A 21,802-nucleotide genomic window follows, 5' to 3' on the forward strand; every position below is an offset into this window, starting at 1 on the left:
CCTTCATCTCACCATCATCTCTTGATCTTCTCCATGACTGTAATCCTCTATGAAGCGAGTTAAGACGCTTCTCGCAGATTAGCCTGATGGTGAGTCTGCACATCATCGCAGCATGACAGCCAGAGACACATTCAATTACAGAAAAACTATATACCGACACTTTATGCTTCATCTACAGCTAGAGGTAATTCAAAATGCGAGTGATTGAGACTAGTAACAATGTTAGGTTTATGTTGACGGACATAAGACTAGTAATTTTTAGATTTCTTCCTTCAGAAATTCTTGGGTACTATTCTCAAAAAAGAGTCCGGTCATCACAGTTGCTTTTTTAACCGATCTGACGGTAGAGTTAACTGTGCTTGTGAAGCACCTCCCCTTCCCCATGGAGTTTAAAGGTTACTGAAAGATTTCAGCAGCTGCATGTAAGAAGATTAGGGAGGAATTAACGTCATTCCTTTGTCATTATAGAAATAAATTGATATTTGGTTATAATCAGCGGGAGGGGGATGGAGGGAGAGGACCATGCCAGGAAAGCAGACAGGCTTTTAGGCAGTGTGGGAAACACAGACCGCCAGGCATATACACACAAACACGCATGCACAAAAGTGGAGCTCAGAGGATTTCACATGGCACCATGTAACATGTGCTGCACAGTGTGGATCTAAGGGCCGTTACCGTGTCGGAATGGGCAACACTAGATGGAAAGGATGCTGGGTAAGGAACTCCAGAGAGTTCGACTGATCCCACAGCATCTCTCTGTTTCTCCTCACATCAGATCCTGGACCTCAGGCCTCGGCCATGGACTTTGCTCTCACCGCACTGAGGCTGATGTGCCTGGCCTGGCTGTGGCCCGTCGCCCTGCTCAAAGGAAGCAACACGCAAAACCAGCGCAGGCACAAGGACGTCTACCTGGATGGAAACACGCGGCACAAACATGGAGGGTGAGGATTCTTTTGCTTGCTTCTTACGCTCATTTCTTCAGCTCTTAAATGCGTTTGCAGAATGCTGTTGTAGATTGAACTTCACTTTGTTTATTATCAATCAGCTCTATTCTGTTTAATTTAAATACCCGTGTCAGTCTGTTTACACTCTCGGTCTTATTTATTGTGGTCTCGTCCCTGTGGATTGATGTGTACGGGTTTATTTATTGCGCTGTGTTATGACCTGCAATTTGGGGTTGTTGGATTGTGTGTGTGTGTTTGAGGGTATAATTAATTGTGGATAAAGGAACTCTGTAATTAGAGCTCATGGTTGAGCTGGGTATGTGAAGTAAAAACAAAAACAGCACTGGGTAGTAATTTAGTCTTTTAGTACGGATCCAGAGGTAGGTCATTCTCAGGTAACAGTGCCATTTGTGGCAGAACGTTTTTTAAGATGGATGGATGGATATTATGTATATTTAATATGAATTATATTATTCATAAAATCCTAAATAAGTGGTTACAGTACCAGTAATATACCAGAGTGCAGCATGTATTGTTAATCCCAAACCTTTTCCGTAAAGTGTATATCTGTCTTAGTGCATAAAATCATCTGTGATCTTGTTCCATACTGAAGTGAAATGAATTCGTCCAAACCTCTTGTTTTAGTCAGTGCTGATTATTTACTCAGAATGTAACCAAGACCTTGTGTGTACAGGTTTGTTTTTGCTTATGTCTGTTACATCATCAAAAAAACCTTCCCCATTTTGTCTTCTTTCAAACAGACGAATAGACTTTAAAATGAAGAAGTCTGACAGCACCAAATCTTTGCTGATTAAATCCGAGCAGCTTTTGCGAATCGAGGATCACGATTTCGCCATGAGGCCTGGTTTTGGAGGTGAGGCGATTCTGTCCTTTCAAAAGGCTCTAATGTATTACTTTTGGCTTTGCAAAGTTGGTATTGATGGTTGTATTCTTAAAATACATGTTGCTTTACTTAGCATTATGTGTTATCTCGGTCTTAATTGTTTATTTGAATGATTTTGGTAATGTAATCTTATTCAGCACAGTTGGCACAAATAAATGGCGGCGTAACATACAACAGCAGCACTAATACAGCACAGAGAGGACCTACAGATGGGGCAATTTCAGGAGAGAGTGGGAGGAAAAAAAGAAACCAATGATGTGATTAACCAAAAATCTGCTGATGGGAATCGTGATGCGTTTTTCTGATGGAAATCACATACTCCGCACTATGAAAGCCATTTATGTAAGCAGCAGGAAATTACCATAGATGTTTGTTGAAAATCTTGTTGTTTTTGTTTTGGTTATAAATATTTTTTGCAAAATAGAATTATATTTTTACACTATTCTCTGAAAATGTCTCCTTGCTTACTGTCTATGCCGATAGAGATATCATCCATACTTGCTGCTGCACATGTCCATTCTGGGGTTACGTACTGTGTTCTGCCTCTGTTACACTGGCTGAACTCAAGATCAAGAGCTTTAAAAGTCACAGTGGGGCAAATGACCAGAATGTGACTCTGGCGCTGAGATTGTCAAAAATAGGTTAGAATGTCATATGCGGTAAGTCCAAATCAGAAAAAAAAACACTCTGACCCAGATTGGTAGTAGTGCCAAGCAGACAATACACTGAGGACAGATGCATTTTAATCTGGATTATTATTCCAGTCGGTCTCTGAGAATGCCTGAGAATGTAGGTAAATCTTACAGGCTAGCCAAAAGTTGCTGTTTTTAGAAAAAGAACATAGAGTGGCGTGCTGTTTTTCCAATCAAATAATCATCTGTTCTATTACAGACACCTTAAAGGGACATGGTGGTGGAAAAGATTTGGGATGGGAATGGAGGAAAAATATGCATTCTCCTGCAAAACTTTGCATTCCCTCACAAAACATTTGTGTTCTCTCGCAAAACCTGTTGTGAGCTTGGACAAACACTTCCTGTTTAATGTCCCGCTGGCAGTGTTTCAGACAGCTCCGTACTATAACAATGGAGCGGTTCATAGAGTTTGAAATCTGACTCTCAGCCACCTGCTCATAGAGACCAAGTTATATCAAAAGCAGGGACGTGCACAGGAATTATGAGGGGCAGTTGCTCTGACCTGAAAAAAGGGCTTCCCCTACATTCAGTTGTGCTTCTTGCTCGTATTCAGTTCTGATGGTAGGCTACGGGCAACTACGCATGATTTGAGGTATGATTGCGTAAAGGGAACAGGAATTCCGGTAGGCAACAGAATCGACTGCTAAACCCAGGGCCGATCCTGAACTCCCCCTGGGGCCCTAAGCAAAAGGGGCCCTCTACCTGACCTGTGACGCCGTGAGCTATGTAAACCATTTGCCATTCCCACACAATCACACCTGACACTTCAGTGCTCCCAATACAATCCTCCCTCCTTTAAACAAAACAGTCAAAGAATAAGTACAACAATATAGAACAGAATGAGGTTCAAACAAACAATATTTATTGAATAGAGTATTTTCTATAGAATGTTAACATAACAAGTGAATATTAACGTAAACATAAATAAGAAGAAAATAATAAATTATAACCCTGAGCTTTGGCTTTTGGGATTAACTTTGGTTCTCTCTACAGCCTGGGTATTTTCTGCATCAGTATGATTTTTATTTATTTATTATTATGCATGTTGAAGCAATTCTTGATTTATGGTTATTATTTACTGAGGGATGTGCATCCATATTGACCAGTATGTCCAGCTAATCAACATTTTAAATTCAATATAGCCTATAAGTCAATTGTCAATACATTGCTTTCTATCTTGCATAATTAGTGCAGTTGTTTAGAGTTTTTAACTACACTGAGACTAGATAATCAGTTTCTTGTTTTATAAATGTGACTTTGATTGGGAGTGCCATCATTCACGTGCATGTATTGTACAGTATGTCTGGTCTCCACATATTTCTGCTTGAAAAATGCGAGTTTCATTTCGTGCACGCGCATATGAACGCACGATAACACACGCGACGCGGTTATGTTTTCCGAGCTGCAGTAAACAAACACCGTTGCACTTTGTCGTTTATCAAAAACAAACGTAATACATTTTTTTATTTTACTCTCACTTTTGTCAGGCACAAAGTGATGCAAGATATGCACTGCCTGCCCAGCTAGGTTAGCAAGACCGAAAAACATCAAACTTAGAGAGGAGAGAACACAAGTTTACCTGATTGTTGTTCCCGCAATTCACTCTCATGGGTTTTTTCTTCTTCCTCTTTTCGTGACCAGAAGGATAGTTTCGCTTCATTTTGTCATGGATGTTGTACACATTAACTGACACGCTATGACACGAGATGGAGGCGGGGCCTTAAGTAATTTGTGGGGTCTTACGCACCGGTCGCGTGCAGCGCTGCAGCCACGTAAACAGTTTGCCCTTCCCTTACTGACTTTCACTTTCGGTGCACGAATGGAAGTGAATGAGGCTTTGCGATTTAAAAAAATAAAAATAAAAAATGTATCTAGGCCTATGTGAAATTCTGCAGCCATTGTACGATTTTTTTTTTTCCTCGGAAGGGCAACTTGAGTCGAGAAGGGCATATGGGCAGTTGCCCGGGCAACCTGAGCAACCCCCCTGTGCACGTCCCTGATCAAAAGGCTCGTTTTGAGGAAAATTGGGTTGTAGCTTGTTGTCGACGTTACTTTGTTTGGAAATAGGTGTGTTTTAACAACGTTTAGCTCACGGGTTATTGATCCGGGAATTTCAAATATGTGAATATATTGCCAACTTTACTGAACTCTTTGAACTAAGCACTGACCGCATTTCTTTATATTTGAGTCCAAGTTCAAACTCTATGAACCGCTTAATGGTTAAGGTACGGAGCTGTCTGAAACACTGCCAGTGGGACATTAAACAGGAAGTGTTTGTCCGAGCTCACAACAGGTTTTGCGAGAGAACACAAACATTTTGCCAGAGAACTCAAATATCTCTGCGAGAGAGCGCAAATATCTCTGCGAGAGAACGCAAATATCTCTGCGAGAGAACGCAAATATCTCTGCGGGAGAACGCAAATATCTCTGCCAGAGAACGCAAATATCTCTGCCAGAGAACGCATATATCTCTGCGAGAGAAGGCAAATATCTCGGCGAGAGAACGCAAATATCTCTGCGAGAGAACGCAAATATCTCTGCCAGAGAACGCAAATATCTCTGTGAGAGAACGCAACTATCTCTGCGAGGGAACTCAAATATCTCTGCGACAGAACGCAAATATCTCTGCCAGAGAACGCAACTATCTCTGCGAGAGAACGCAACTATCTCTGCGACAGAACGCAAATATCTCTGCCAGAGAACGTAAATATCTCTGCCAGAGAACGTAAATATCTCTGCCAGAGAACGTAAATATCTCTGCGAGAGAACGTAAATATCTCTGCGAGAGATCGTAAATATCTCTGCCAGAGAACGTAAATATCTCTGCGAGAGATCGTAAATATCTCTGCCAGAGAACGTAAATATCTCTGCGAGAGAACGTAAATATCTCTGCGAGAGAACGTAAATATCTCTGCCAGAGAACGTAAATATCTCTGCGAGAGAACGTAAATATCTCTGCGAGAGATCGTAAATATCTCAGCGAGAGAACGCAAATATCTCTGCGAGAGATCGTAAATATCTCTGCGAGAGATCGTAAATATCTCAGCGAGAGAGCGTAAATATCTCTGCGAGAGAACGTAAATATCTCTGCGAGAGAACGTAAATATCTCTGCGAGAGAACGCAAATATCTCTGCGAGGGAACGTAAATATCTCTGCGAGAGAACGTAAATATCTCCGCGAGAGATCGTAAATATCTCAGCGAGAGAACGTAAATATCTCTGCGAGAGATCGTAAATATCTCTGCGAGAGAACACAAATATCTCTGCGAGAGATCGTAAATATCTCTGCCAGAGATCATAAATATCTCCGCGAGAGAACGCAAATATCTCCGCGAGAGATCGTAAATATCTCTGCGAGAGAACGTAAATATCTCTGCGAGAGAACGCAAATATCTCTGCGAGAGATCGTAAATATCTCAGCGAGAGAACGCAAATATCTCTGCGAGAGAACGCAAATATCTCTGCGAGAGAACGCAAATATCTCTGCGAGAGAACGCAAATATCTCTGCGAGAGAACGCAAATATCACTGCGAGAGATCGTAAATATCTCTGCCAGAGAACGCAAATATCTCTGCCAGAGAACGCAAATATCTCTGCGAGAGAACGTAAATATCTCTGCGAGAGAACGCAAATATCTCTGCGAGAGATCGTAAATATCTCTGCCAGAGAACGCAAATATCTCTGCCAGAGAACGCAAATATCTCTGCGAGAGAACACAAATATCTCTGCCAGAGAACGCAAATATCTCTGCGAGAGATCGTAAATATCTCTGCCAGAGAACGCAAATATCTCTGCGAGAGAACGCAAATATCTCTGCGAGAGAACGCAAATATCTCTGCGAGAGAACGCAAATATCTCTGCGAGAGAACGCAAATATCTCTGCGAGAGATCGTAAATATCTCTGCCAGAGAACGCAAATATCTCTGCCAGAGAACGCATATATCTCTGCGAGAGAAGGCAAATATCTCTGCGAGAGAACGCATATATCTCTGCGAGAGAACGCAAATATCTCTGCGAGAGAACGCAAATATCTCTGCCAGAGAACGCAAATATCTCTGCCAGAGAACGCAAATATCTCTGCCACAGAACGTAAATATCTCTGCGAGAGAACGCAAATATCTCTGCCAGAGAACGCAAATATCTCTGCGAGAGATCGTAAATATCTCTGCCAGAGAACGTAAATATCTCTGCCAGAGAACGCAAATATCTCTGCGAGAGAACGCAAATATCTCTGCCAGAGAACGCAAATATCTCTGCGAGAGATCGTAAATATCTCTGCCAGAGAACGTAAATATCTCTGCGAGAGATCGTAAATATCTCTGCGAGAGAACGTAAATATCTCTGCGAGAGAACGCAAATATCTCTGCGAGAGAACGTAAATATCTCTGCGAGAGAACGTAAATATCTCTGCGAGAGAACGTAAATATCTCTGCGAGAGAACGCAAATATCTCTGCGAGAGATCGTAAATATCTCTGCCATAGAACGCAAATATCTCTGCGAGAGAACGCAAATATCTCTGCGAGAGAACGCAAATATCTCTGCGAGAGAACGTAAATATCTCTGCGAGAGAACTCAAATATCTCTGCGAGAGAACGTAAATATCTCTGCGAGAGAACGCAAATATCTCTGCGAGAGAACGTAAATATCTCTGCGAGAGAACGTAAATATCTCTGCGTGAGAACGCAAATATCTCTGCGAGAGAACGTAAATATCTCTGCGAGAGAACTCAAATATCTCTGCCAGAGAACGCAAATATCTCTGCGAGAGAACGTAAATATCTCTGCGAGAGATCGTAAATATCTCTGCCAGAGAACGTAAATATCTCTGCCAGAGAACGCAAATATCTCTGCGAGAGAACGTAAATATCTCTGCGAGAGAACGTAAATATCTCTGCGAGAGAACGTAAATATCTCTGCGAGAGAACGTAAATATCTCTGCGAGAGAACTCAAATATCTCTGCCAGAGAACGCAAATATCTCTGCGAGAGATCGTAAATATCTCTGCGAGAGATCGTAAATATCTCTGCGAGAGATCGTAAATATCTCTGCGAGAGATCGTAAATATCTCTGCGAGAGAACGCAAATATCTCTGCGAGAGAACTCAAATATCTCTGCGAGAGAACGCAAATATCTCTGCCAGAGAACGCATATATCTCTGCCAGAGAACGCAAATATCTCTGCCAGAGAACGCAAATATCTCTGCCAGAGAACGCAAATATCTCTGCCAGAGAACGCAAATATCTCTGCCAGAGAACGCAAATATCTCTGCCAGAGAACGCAAATATCTCTGCCAGAGAACGCAAATATCTCTGCCAGAGAACGTAAATATCTCTGCGAGAGAACGCAAATATCTCTGCCAGAGAACGCATATATCTCTGCCAGAGAACGCATATATCTCTGCGAGAGATCGTAAATATCTCTGCGAGAGAACGCAAAAGATTTTGGGGGAAAAAATTCTCCCATCCCAAATTTTTTCCACCACCATGTCCCTTTAGGTGCTCCATTGTACGATATGTGATTTTGGGTCCATTTAGGTGATGTTCTGGAAATGTATTTGATAAGCACTGAAACATTATAATAATCATGTGATCTTATATCATGCAAAAGCTTTACATATAATGATAAATAGTTAGTTACTGGTTAAAACACCTAAAATACACTTTACTTTATATTCTCTTAAAAATAAAGGTTCTAAAACAGGGTTTTCACTGTGATGCCATAGAAGAAACCAAGGTTCCCCAAAGAACCTTTCAGTGAACTGTTCTTAAAATAACTTTTTTTGTGTGTGTAAAGAACACTTTAAAAATCATAATCTAAAGAACCTTTTTCCACTGTAAAGAACCTTTGGTTCAAAGGAAAGGTTCCATGGATGTTAAAGGTTCTTAATGAAACCATTTTTTAAGAGTGTACAAATGTATTAATTTCAATTTAGAATCTTGATGTTGATAAAAAAATTAATCCATGTAATATTCTGTTTAGCATGGTACTGAATCATTTACAATGGTGTTTACATGGCACTCCAAAGTATACCGTGGTATATGTCCAAAAAATGGGTAGTACCATGATACTTTTTTGTTATTTTGTGTGCTAATCCCTACATATGAACACTGAGATGGAGCTTTATTTGAGTCCAGATTAGGGAACATCAGTCGTGCTGGTGGTTCTATGAAAACAGTGAGAGGTTGATAATCACACAGAGTCATGTGCGCTGAGTTAAGTCTCTGTTTGTAGGAAGCTTAAAATCTTTTCAGATTGTATTTGGTTGATGACACAGTCATGAGACGACCATTTTAACATTTGACACAACTGACACTTCACATATCATTTCTGAAAGTTAGTCAATGAAATGTTATTATATAGATTTTATACTATTTGTTTAGTTTGTAGTCAGAAAGAGAATGAGCATTTACGAGCTGTAAACACTCTGGAATTTCTCATAGTGGTGGTCTGTGGTAAAATCTGATTTTCAAATGTTTTTGCAGAGATGATTCAGTGATGGATACTTCTGTTTTATGACTCAGAGAGAATGCAACTGGTCTCACTCCATGTGTTTGTTAAACGTGGTGCAGATGTGTTGGATCTCTATGTAGAGATGAGAGATTGATGTGTTTGTTCAATTCTCTGAAGAAAAGCAGCTGACACAAGAATGCTTAATTTAGATCGATGCGACTATGATAGTTAAACACAAGTTTCCCATGTCTCTCTGCTATGAGAATGCAAATTGCTCAGTCGTTCTCTGACAAATATTTACTCTTTTGAGGACTATGAAGAATTTGATTCTTCAAGGTTACATTAAAAAATGAAACTTCTGTCATCATTTTACCCACCCTCATGTTATTCCAAACATGTATGAGTTTCTTCTGTTGAACACAAAAGAAGATATTTTGATGAATGTTGGTAACCAGACGCCATTGACTTCCATAGTATTTTTTTCCTACTATGGAAGTCAATGGCTATCATCAACTGTGTTTACCAACATTCTTTCAAATATCTTCTTTTGTGTTCAACAGAAGAAAGAAACTCATACAGGTTTAGAACAACATGAGGGTGAATAAATTATGACAGAATTATTTGGGTGAACTATCCCTTTAAGAGGTCAGGAATCATGAGAATCTTTTGATCGGCAATCAGACTTCACTGGTCATGCTGTATGTTTTGCTCTGAATAGCAGGCAATGCATTAAACTCAATCACTTACAGTATTTTTTTATGGAACGGCTTCTGAATAACAATCAGTTTTGGTGCATCTGAATAGCAAAGCTCAGATCATTTGATTTGGAGGAATTAGATGAGAAACTGTTGGGTTCAAACTGACTTGTCTTTATTAAATCTGACTTTATTATATCTGCACATATACGAGACATTGTTGAGATCTCTTCTGAGACACTTTTTTTCTCACCAGAAAAATGAGAAGCAGAAGACTAAAGTCACCATTTATTTATCATGCAATTGAAACACATTTGAGATATTAAGGAGATAAGTTTTTGCTTTTATTCGGTGTGATTTTCCTTCAAATCTGACTGTTTGACACTGTCTAGGTTCTGCTATTCCAGTGGGCATCGATGTGCAGGTGGAGAGCATCGACAGCATTTCAGAGGTCAACATGGTATGTGTCTGCTTTTAACCTTTAACCTGTTGGTGGGCTCTGCACACCCTCAACTCCTAATGCTAGTCATACATCAAGCTTAAATCCTCGACAATTTAAACAGATTGGATTCACAACTGAGGCAGAGGGCGAATGTCAAAGCCATCACGCACGCAACAGACTATGAACCTTCACAATAGCATGCTAAATCCATAGACATGTTCATTTGGGGTACATATCCTGATGTACTCAAGTCAACACCTGTTTTTAAAATCTAAGCCATGAAAGAATAAAGGCTTTTTATATTTTTATAAAAACGAATCACTCTAGTGCCTTGGGATTGTTATTTCTTACGAGTGAAACCATTCCTACACCCAAAGAGCACAGAGATACTGAAGTTACACCCCGTGCAGCACTTCTTGCATTCCTTGTATTTATGTAGTCAAGTTTTTATTTGATTTTACTTTATTTTTCCCAAGTGGCAAATAGCATAGCATAGGAATTATGCAATCAAAACAAATGTTTGGCAACAGGCATAATCATATATACACAGTGGCTTTCAAAGTATAAAGAAGTGGCTTATGCAAACTGACACAATCACTTTTTCATGTCTTTTGTGGGCATAGGACTTTACCATGACCTTGTACCTGAGACATTACTGGCAGGACGACAGACTGGCGTTCCCCTCCAGCAATAACAAGAGCCGCACATTTGATGCTCGACTGGTGAAAAAGATCTGGGTGCCAGACGTCTTTTTTGTTCACTCCAAGCGTTCTTTCATTCATGACACCACCATGGAAAACATCATGCTCAGAGTCTATCCAGATGGAAACATTCTTTACAGCGTCAGGTAACACATAAAGCCATTTTCCGGAAAGCAGATGTTTTTACAAGAACTGCGAAAGTAGCGAATGCCCTGAGGCATTTCCCTGTGTTTACAGAGTTCACCAGAAAGAAAATAAGATATTTTCAGCTTTTACTTTGAAGTAAATTTTAGTGCTGCTGAAGATAGTTTATCCAAATATGAATAATTTGTTATCATTAAATTTCCCTCATGTCATTCCAAACCTGCAAGACTTTATTTTTTGAGGGTGAACACAATTTCCCTCAGGTCTTTTCTGTATTAAAACAGTTCATAGTAACTTCAGCTTTAAAAGGGAGAAAAACAAAGTCTTCTGAAGTCATACAAGAGCTTTGTGTAAGAAATATACTCAGTAATTATTCAGTCATTATCTTCCCCTTCAGTGAGCTTTTGCCTTGAGAACTGCAGTCAGTGAGAACTCAAGATCTGATTCATTAAAAATGTTTTTATAGCTGATTCTTTTCAGTGAATCAGTTGAATCAGCTCACACAGTGGACTGAGTGATTTGTTCAGTGAGTTGAACTCAAGATTCAGATCATTCTGATTCATGACTGCTCTTTTGAACCGGTTCATTCCCGTTGGTTCATGCATTGGACTGCACTTTTGTTTTGTGAGAACAGAATTATTTGCGAACAGCAATTACATTTTTTGTTGAATCATTAACCAAAGCTGTATTATGACTTCAGGAGATTTGGAATATGGCCTTTTTTTATTGCTATCTATGAACTGTTATTGAATGAAAAAATAGTAATGTAATTGAAATGTCAATGTTTTTATTATTCTTTATATACTATTATAGTTCTTATTTTGATAAGCTTTTAGTTTTATATTTTCAGTTATCATTTTAATTTTAGTTAATTTTTTTGTAATTTTTTGTGCTTTTGACATTTTTTTGACGTTTTTGTTTGTCTGTCTGTTTGTTTTCAGTAAGGAATTTTAGCGCTTATTTCAGTATTTAGTCAAGTTTGTCATCTAATATTTAAATTTGATTTCATTTCAGCTTTATTTCAAAAACAAACAAATATTTGGTTAGCATATCAACACTGATAACAAAATACTTTTTTGTTCCACAGGAGAAAGTCACACAGGTTAATTTGTGTGCAACCAATTTCCCTTTGTTTACTTTCCCTGACAAATAAGGTGTGGTTCTCATTTAAATACTTCTGAATAGCTTTTTTCCCCCCAAGAAGTACCAGCGTGCACTGCAAGTGTAGGCTTGTGTAAAAGGTCAGGTTTGCCTGAGCCAATTCATGCGCATGCTGGATCAGTTTTCACTTCAATTCATCTCAATTGTTTCTATAATTTGATGTTATGCTAATAAGCACAATATCACATGTCTCCATTTTAAAGGGACATTTTCAGTCTCTTTGTAAGTGATTTGTAAGGCTGCACTGAATTGTGAATTGCAGAATCACAGTGACGGCTCTCTGCTCTATGGACTTCAGCAGGTTTCCTCTCGACACACAGAACTGCTCTCTAGAACTGGAGAGTTGTGAGTATGACTGTGTTTGCACGCATGTGTGCATGTACACTGAACAGTAAGCACTGTCAACAATGTACAAGGAAATAGTTAGTCAAAGCACTTCGCTCTCAGTATACCTGTAAATATATCATAAACGTACTGTTTGTTAAAGAGACAGCTCACCCAAAAGCGAAAAATTCTGTCATCATTTCATTCCAAACCTGTATGATTTTCTTTCTTCTGTAGAAAACAAAAGGAATGTTCACACTGCTTGTACATAAGTAAACTTTTTTTTCCAAAGATTTTGTTTTGAAGAAACGAACAGTTCTATTTAGCAAGGACACATTGATTTAATCAAATGTTACAGTAAAAACTTTTAAACTTTCTATTCATCAAAGAATCATGAAAAAACGATCAGTTTCCACAAACATTTTAAGCAGCACAACTGTTTTCAACATTGATAATAAGAAATGTTTCTTAAGCACCGACTCAGCCTATTAGAATGATTTCTGAAGGATCATGTGACTGGAGAAATGATGCTGAAAATTCAGCTTTGTCATTACAGCAATAAATTACATTGTATGATTTTTAATTGTATTATTTTTCTCAATATAACTGTTTTAGTGTGTTTTTGACCATATAAAAATTCTTTCAAACACATAAAAAAAACACTTTTATTGTCCTTTTTGGTCACTATTTTCTTTCATTATATGTCAAAAGAGAAGCATAAATATTCCTGAAATCTTTTCCTTATGTGTGAAATGGACAAAAGAACATCCTACGTGTTTGGAACGATATGATTATGATGACATAATCTTTATTTTTGGGTGAACAACTTCTTCAATAGAGTGCAAAAGTCAGGTTCCAGAGGTAAAAACTCCATTCATTGTCTCTATAGGGACACTGTATGAACCTTAAAAGACAGCCTTACTGTGAGCAACCAAGTTGTTAATCGGTAGCATTTCTTCTGTTGAAGCCATCAGCCGTCAAATAATCCTGTTTAACAATGGAATTTATGGTGAAAAACTACATAACCCATGATGCTGTACAGAAAATTCCACCAATCATAGAAAGTCGAAACAAGCAAGCCACGCCCACTCACATGAAGTAATCTCCCTACACTCAAAATATTTAAATATTCCAATATATATGCATATTTTTGCAATAAAACTAAAATATATTGTTTAATACTGTATATACAATAAATTTTATATGCATAGTTTTACATTTCTCCATCGTTTTTAATTTGATTATGCTGTTGGCAGTGCTTCATGGGATTGTAGTTCTTTCCCTCACTTAAAGCGTGATGTACACAGTCTAGCACCTTTGTATTTTTGTCCGATTTTCAAATACTTTTTTGCTTCAAATCAAAGTTTGTAATAGGGCTGCAACAACTAATCGATAAAATCGATTATAATCGATTATGAAAATCGTTGTCAACGAATGTCATTATCGATTAGTTGGTCTGCTTACGTCACGGGGAGCGTTTACTGGTACGCACACACACGCAAGGTCTCTCTCCCTCAGGCGCTCTGCCGAGCGCGCGCGCTACACGGTTTGGAGCAGTCTCTTCTGTCTCGCATGCGCGCTCTTGCTTGCGCGCTCTAGATTTCGGGAGTTTGAACTAATTCACGGGCATCAGGGAGCCGCAATCAATATTCCGGGACGCAATCAATATTCCGGGACTTCCGGGATGTCTGTATTTTGTCTCGAGCATCAGGTTGTGCAATCAGTTCGCTCGCAACGTAAGTGATGGATTAAAATAGCGCTACCGCAGAAATAGGTTAAATTAAAACGGTGTTTACAAAGTGAAGCATTAAATACAAAGGCAGTTAATAACAGCAGCAGTAAAATATTGTTTTTTAGTCACTGTAGCCTACTCAGTGGTTTTCAGCGAATGCTTGTGCACTAATGCATAATTTCTCCTGTCCTTTACTCAAGCCTGTTAGCTTGCTGGGTAACGTTACCTCCATTCCGTTCTCTTTTTATAGCATTTGTCTACTAAGTTTTAATTGTTTTTCAAACGCGATCTACTGCGGCTCTACATTCACACAATTGTTTTCAGTCTTTCTATATTTATTTAATCAATTTATCCTTATATTATATTCTTTTATATATGATATATGTAATATATATTATATTCTTTATCCTTATATTCCTTATATATATAATTAATTTTAAATAAAAATTAAATGAATTATATATTTTAGATGTTTTTAGTTTGTTTTTAGTTCAGATATTCACATCTGAACAACATGTCTGTGTAAATTTGTTTTAACAAAAATTGTGTTAAAACATAATATGTTGGATATCATTTTTTTAACAATAATCATGTTTGTCAACTTGCCATCAGCAATTATCATTAAAAACAATGCAAATATTGATATTAGTAAAACTCAATGTGTGGCTTTTGCACTTTTTAAAGTACACTTTTACACATAAATACCCTGATTTACGGTTTTATTTAGTTATAATAAAAAAAACAATCTAATTAATTTCTATCCGATTAATCGATTAATCGGAAAAAATAATCGTCCGATTAATCGATTATCAAAATAATCGTTAGTTGCAGCCCTAGTTTGTAATGTTGCGATTTACCTCGTAGCTGGTTGGCTTGGTAACGCTTTAACAAAGACTTTCTTTGAAATCCCAATGGGAGAAATGAATGGAAAAAAAATACTTCTAGAACCAGCGCCACTGAAAAAGTGTTGCACTCCATAGAAGTTTCTGGATTGCATATTACCCTTCTTTAGTTACTCACTAACGACTGGCAACAGTCATATTTAATCTGATTCATTGTTGCAGATATAAAATAATTGCATGGATGAACTGGTTTAAAGTTGCATACAGTATCTCTGTCTCTTTCACTCATAACACACAGAATCACATGAGCCTCAGCTTCAGAGGAGAGACGACGGAGATCGTTTTGGATGCTCTGTGTTTTCTCCTCTGAGGGGTGCCGCCCATGTATCTTCAAAGAGAGTTTGCTGTCTCATACATCCCTACTCCCCTTCCCACGTTTCTTTGCTCTCTTGAAGACGCGTACAATGAGAACGACCTCATGCTCTATTGGAAGAATGGGAACGATTCATTAAGGACTGACGAGATTGCACTCTCGCAGTTTTTTATTGAAGAATTCCACCCTTCCTACGGGCTAGCCTTCTACAGCAGCACCGGTATGTCTGCTTCACTTCCTCCTGCATGCTTTTATTTCCGTAGTACCATGTGGCTTATCACAGCGAACCAACATAGAGTCCAGAGAATGAGATATCCCAGCATTCTTGGCTGAAACGGTTGGATATATGTAGTTCTTCCTTCTTTTGCCTTAGATTTGCCTTGGGTTATTCTTAGGTTTCTCAACCTGTTTCCCCAAATATATTCGATTATAGGCATGCAAAAAGTTGGGATTTAAATGTTTACATTTTAATAGAAAACATTAAATTCAGTTTTGGTGTGCCAGAGTTAACAAATACTATACACTACTGTACAAAAGTTTAGGGTAGGTAAGGTTGTTGTTGTTGTTTTAAAGAAATGTATATTTTTAATCAGCAAGGGTGCATTAAATTGTTCAATAGTAATTGTGCAATAGTTAAAAAATATCGATTTCAAAAAAGTTTCCACAAAATGATTAAGCAGCACGACTGTTCTCAGCATTGATAGTAATGGGAAATGTTTCCTGAGCAGCAAATCAGCATATTAGAATGATTTCTGAAGGATCATGTGACACTGAAGACTGAAGAGTAATGATGCTGAAAATACAGCTTTGCCATCACAGGAATAAATTACATTTTAAAATAGAACATTTTAATACTATTTCACAATATTAGTGTTTTTACTATATTTTTGATCAAATAAATGCAGCCTTGATGAGCATAAAATACTTATTTCATAAACATTTAAACATTGTTCCCAAACTTTTGAATAGTAGTGTATGTATATGTATGCATGTATATATAAAAATATAATCCATGATATTTCTTATTCAAAACATGTTTTGTGCCAACCCCTGTTGTCCTGAAAATACATCTATTTATTAATATTTTAAAAATTATTTTAACTAAATCATCTAACATGTATGAAATTACGTCACTAAGTTCATTATTCTATTAAATATATTAAAAGTATGATCCCTCTCTTTCTTTTTTTCCTTTAATAAGGTTTCATATTGTAATATTCTTAATTGCATTGATGGTTCCATAAAGAACCTTAAACATCCATGGAATCGTTCTAATGCACAAAAGGTTCTTTACAGTTAAAAAGGTTATTTTGATTATTAAAATGTTCTTCATACTAAGAAAAAAATGGTTCTTTTAAGGGCACAGGTTCTTTGGGGAACCCAAACTGGTTGTTCTGTGGCAGGGGTGTGTAATCCTGCTCCTGGAGGGTCACTGTCCTGCAGAGGTAAACACTCCTGAAGCAGCGGATCAAGCTCTTACAGGACATAGAAACTCACATGAAGCTTGTAACTCTTCAGGACAGTGGCCGTCCAGGACGGAGTATGGACACCCCAACACTGTGAAACCCTCTTTTATTTTTAAAAGTGTTCTTTCTTTCCTGTTCTCAGTATCTGTTGTAAATGTCCTGTGCTCTCTGTTTCTATCAGGCTGGTATAACAGGCTGTACATAAACTTCATCCTCAGGAGACACATATTTTTCTTCATGCTGCAGACATACTTTCCCACAATGCTAATGGTCATGCTCTCCTGGGTCTCCTTCTGGATCGACAGGAGAGCTGTACCGGCTCGTGTCTCTCTAGGTAAACCTCGTCATTTTAGAATCCTGTCCATTAGCAACCATGGTGATTACATTTAAAAATCTTTATTCTGTTTATTTGTTCTATTGAACTGGTCTGATCTCAACGTAAAGCCTGTGACGGGCTGTTTCTGTCAAATCACCCCAGGTGGATTTGTAATGAGCTGTGTGTGTTTTACTGTGTCCTCCCTGGTTATAACAAGCACAAACCGGTTTAGTGGGAACAGAATTAAATTACCTCAAAAATACCTTGATACTCAGGCCAACAGGCATTAGACACGCAGTCAGCAAGTTACGCTTTTCACACACGTCACGGACATCATAGCACATGCCCACAGACAGTCACAATACACTGTGGTTTTTGAACAGGACGGATGAATTTCCCACACGTCTTCCTGTGTGTTTTCTTAAGAAGAACTATTGTTGCAATCTACAATGTGTGAGATAGACAGTGACTAATTTAAAGCAAACGTATACTGAATGTCATGCATTTCTTACACTTTCATTTCCTTTTACACAGTTTGACATCCATAATCTGGGGGTTCTTGTGTGAAATGTAATTAATGGAAACATTGTTTGCTTGCATTTTTTAACTTCCTCTTAAAGTGTCATGTCTGTTACCCATAAAACCGCTTCTCTTTCCCTTCCTTTCGATCTCCTAGGAATCACAACCGTGTTGACCATGACTACTATAATAACGGGCGTCTCGGCATCAATGCCTCAGGTGTCTTATGTGAAGGCGGTGGACATCTATCTTTGGGCCAGTTTCCTCTTTGTTTTTCTGTCGGTCATCGAATATGCTGCCGTGAACTACTTCACTACGGTGGAAGAGATGAAAAAACTTCAGAAAGGAAAGGTCAGGGTCACACACTGATCAGAGATTATATATGGGAATATTTGCTCTGCTAACTGTCTGTGACCAAGACTGAATATTCACTTTTAACTTATACGTTGCCCCCTATGGTAATTTTAAGGCAACACAAATTCATTGCGATAAGAAAAGTTTACCATCGTAAGTTCGTAACCATAGTTTCTGACAAAATACTATCCACATTATCGTCTTCGACGCCTTGAGTGAATTATGGGTGTAACTTCCATTAAGATGTAAACAATCAGTGAAAGACTAGCTCTATGGACACAATATATATACATATTTTAAACTGTGTTATATTATTCTACTCACCCTTCAACCATTGAACATACCACGTAGCCTACATACTTTTAACAGACCATAAATAACCCCAGAAGCGTGAATCTTTCCACAGCAAAATTAAAAGGAAGGTTAAAGGACAATTCCGGCCAAAAATGAACCTAGGGCTAAATAACACATGGGTACCGAGTCGACCGTTCTCTGGGATGCGTTTTCATGATAATCGAATGTAGGCCCACCCAGTTTTAACATTAGTTTTAGTTTAACCACAGATTAGCTTATAACGCTAGTGTATGGGGCATCGAATAAGTAAAAATAAAAATCGCTTGTTAATACCACTAACAAGGCTCAATATAGCCCCACACTAACACTGTAGCATAAATGAGGGTTCCTACCTGCAAACCGAAGCATTGAGAACTTTGTAAGTGTACAGACAGTTTAATAAGAAGATACTTTATAAAGACCGTACACTTCGCGTATATAGGCAGGAGCCATCTTTGGAAAACGAACCCCGAACGACCTGGTCGATAGTCACAGTTCAGCTCCCGTAGCACTCTTTTACGGTCTATGGTCATTTTTTACAGTCTATGTCTATGGTATCACAGCGTATTTAACGTGCATGTGTATTTAGCACTAGGTTCATTTTTGCCCTGAATTGTCCTTTGAATATCACTGTGGTATTATGTAACATACGTTGCTGTAATAATAAAAAATTAGTTTTATTTACTTCACCATTGCGTGATACTATTTCAAAATGATTTCAGTCATTTTGACAGATAATAAATAGTATTTACCTGTGAAAACAAACCTGGAAAGAGACGTGAGGATTTGGGGAGAAAAAAAGAGATTCTTTGTGTATTCCAGTTAATTATTAATGATATAGTAAATCAAATCGGGAGAACAGACCACAAATGTGCAGTAAGTTATATGTTGACCTTTTTCATACTATTAAAGTGGAATGAGCAAAAGGAAAAAAGAAAATAATCATGAGCAAAAAGAACGCAGTGACTGAAAAGAGCTCTTGATATTCTTGTTTATAGGCCTAACATGTCACGTTAAAATACCAACCTTATGATTTGAAATGATTCGTTTCAGTCTTTTTGAATGGAAGTTCCCCAAACCGGAAGTGCCGCCCATAATTCGAAACGCAGTAAACTCGACAGGAATATGGTGGATAATAATAATCATAATTTATAAGTAATATAATATAAATACATTTATTTTTGTATTTATCATTTTGTTAACCAATTAAAAACAATGTCATTGGTGTAACAAAACTTTACCTTGGTAACCATAATTTTCTGGCAAAATACTATAATAATAATATAATATGAAATTAATATTTATAAAAATTGTAATTTATTATTTTATTATTATTTTATCAACAAAATCAAAACATCTTTGAATTTTGACAAAATTAAAATAACATATTTAAAAATCAATAAAAAAAATTAAATCTTGAAGATAAATAAATGCATTTATAATATTATTTTTTAATTTTATTAACAAAATTGAAGGATAAACACTATATTATAATATTATATATAATAATATATTATGTATACATTATAATATAAATACTATGTAATAATAATAATTATTCATAATAGCCTAAATAATATAATATAAATACATTTATTTTTATTGTTTTATTAACAAATTAAAACAATTTAATTGGACTTACAAAACTTTACCTTGGTAACGATTCTGTCAAACGATTATAGTTTCTTGCAAAATATAGTAAAAAATAATAGTTATAATAATAATACAATTACAATAATTATTAGTGATTTAATAATAATATTATTATTAATAATATAAATATAATTCATAAATAATATAATATAAATATTTATTTTTATCTTCAATTTTATTAAAATTAAAACGATAAAGAGATTTTTAATGCTTCTTGCAATGATGAAGGAAAACCCATATTAATTTATTTTGGTTTTACAGTAGTAACAACTCAAATCAAATGGGTTACAAATGGCATTAGTTGACTTTAAATTTTAATATAAATGAATATATATTTTTTGTAACATTATTATTTTGTACTCCATAACAGATATTCCCTTTTTTGCATTTCTCTTTCTTTTGCTTCCTACCAAAGCTTCCAGTTTCTTACAACGCATCCCAGGCTATGGCCTATGATGGCTGCTTTCACGATGACATAGATGTCTCGCCTTTCCCCGATCTCCCCACCACTCCCAGCACCACGCGGACCATCCCGCCCAGGGCCTCTTCTACTGACCCGCCACCCACCGAAGGCACCCGACTTTGGAGGAAACGTTCAGTGGGCAAAAACATCCGATTCATAATGAGCAACAGCTACATGATTGACTCGTACTCCAGAATCCTCTTTCCAGTGGCGTATCTTCTCTTCAACATCATCTACTGGTGTATCTACTCTTGATTATGTAGCTTGGGTTTTTCCTAAAGTACTGTTATTGCACAAGACAAATGGACAAACGATTACAATAAGCACAAGTGACCTGACGAAGTGGACAGTGTTGATAAAATGCTACAATGGAGAAAGATCCATATGGACATTAGATATGTGTAAAAACTCTCTTAAAAGATCTTTTAAACATTTTTTTATTTCTTATAGCATTTGAAGCAATGTCTTTTGCCATAAATGAACTTTAAAACACAAGGAGCATGTTCATCTCATTTAAGGATACTCTGTACAAATGGCTGCTTATAACTTTTCTCATGAGATCCATCCATCATCCCAACTTTATCTACTCAACTCGGGTCTCTTTCTCAAGCCACCCCATGTGGAAACCAAGACAACCTGATTTATATGCTTAATAATTATATGAACATGTGAATAAAATAAATAAAATAACCCCCCTTCTAGTTTTAGTCTTATATAGTAAGACTTTTGACTCAGTATAAAGTTTGGGCCATGTTTTTCTGGTAGAACCGCCCACTTGAACAGGAAGTGATGAGTAAAGGGACCAATCACAGTAACCCATAACATTTACACTACCGATCAAACGTTTGGGGATGGTAATATTTTTAAATGAAAAAAGTCTCTTATGCTCACCAAGACTGCATTATTTGGTCAAAAATACAGTAAAAACAGTAATTTATTAAATATTACAATTTAATTGTAAAGTTTAACATTTTTTATCATATATTTTAAAATGTCATTTATTTATGCAATGGTAAAGCTGAATTTTCAGTCACATGATCCCTCAGGAATCATTCTTTTTTCTTTTCTTTATCAATGTTGAAAACAGTTTTGATCCTTAAAGGTGCAGTGTGTGATTTTTAGCGACATCTAGCGGTTCGGCTGCGAGTTGCACTAAGGGCTCAGCCACTGCTCATATAGAGATGTATATGACTGCTCACCCCTCCCTTTCGAAGAAGCTATGGTGGCTAAAAAGGACAAACATATCGTCGTTTGAGACAGCAGAGAATAGCCAGAGTAAGCCGAGAGTGTGTAA

At 37.3% G+C, this 21,802-nt stretch overlaps 2 protein-coding genes across 5 annotated transcripts in view; one reads left to right on the forward strand and one right to left on the reverse strand.

The window, feature by feature from the left end:
* Positions 1-21,003, forward strand: gabrr3a (gamma-aminobutyric acid type A receptor subunit rho3a). Of its 2 annotated transcripts, XM_077242286.1 has the most exons (10): positions 1-89; positions 776-941; positions 1,706-1,818; positions 10,078-10,145; positions 10,751-10,974; positions 12,396-12,478; positions 15,487-15,624; positions 17,052-17,204; positions 17,863-18,056; positions 20,461-21,003. In XM_077242286.1, the coding sequence occupies exons 2-10, from the start codon at positions 799-801 to the stop codon at positions 20,761-20,763; spliced, it is 1,419 nt and encodes a 472-aa protein (XP_077098401.1). In that variant the 5' UTR covers positions 1-89; positions 776-798; the 3' UTR covers positions 20,764-21,003. The 2 variants fall into 2 exon arrangements, with proteins under 2 accessions (XP_077098401.1, XP_077098400.1); XM_077242285.1 differs by lacking the exon at positions 1-89 and having other exon boundaries at positions 509-941.
* The window catches only part of LOC143749763 (uncharacterized), a 20,752-nt gene continuing 19,879 nt past the window's right edge, over positions 20,930-21,802 (reverse strand). For all 3 annotated transcript variants that reach the window (XM_077242267.1, XM_077242266.1, XM_077242265.1), the window contains exon 34: positions 20,930-21,802. This exon is cut by the window's right edge. The gene's annotated coding sequence lies outside the window, so the exon portion shown is untranslated.

This window comes from Siphateles boraxobius, unplaced genomic scaffold (assembly GCF_051911475.1).
Source record: "Siphateles boraxobius isolate OS27281-9 unplaced genomic scaffold, OSU_SipBor_1 25, whole genome shotgun sequence".
In the NCBI taxonomy this organism is placed as follows: Eukaryota; Metazoa; Chordata; class Actinopteri; order Cypriniformes; family Leuciscidae; genus Siphateles; species Siphateles boraxobius.

Excerpts from the sequence above, each read along its gene's own strand:
- gabrr3a (XM_077242286.1), top strand. The coding sequence starts at position 799 with ATGGACTTTGCTCTCACCGCACTGAGGCTGATGTGCCTGGCCTGGCTG. Across the intron at positions 942-1,705 it reads ACGCGGCACAAACATGGAGG|ACGAATAGACTTTAAAATGA; the intron begins GTGAGGATTCTT and ends TCTTTCAAACAG. Across the intron at positions 10,146-10,750 it reads GCATTTCAGAGGTCAACATG|GACTTTACCATGACCTTGTA; the intron begins GTATGTGTCTGC and ends TTGTGGGCATAG.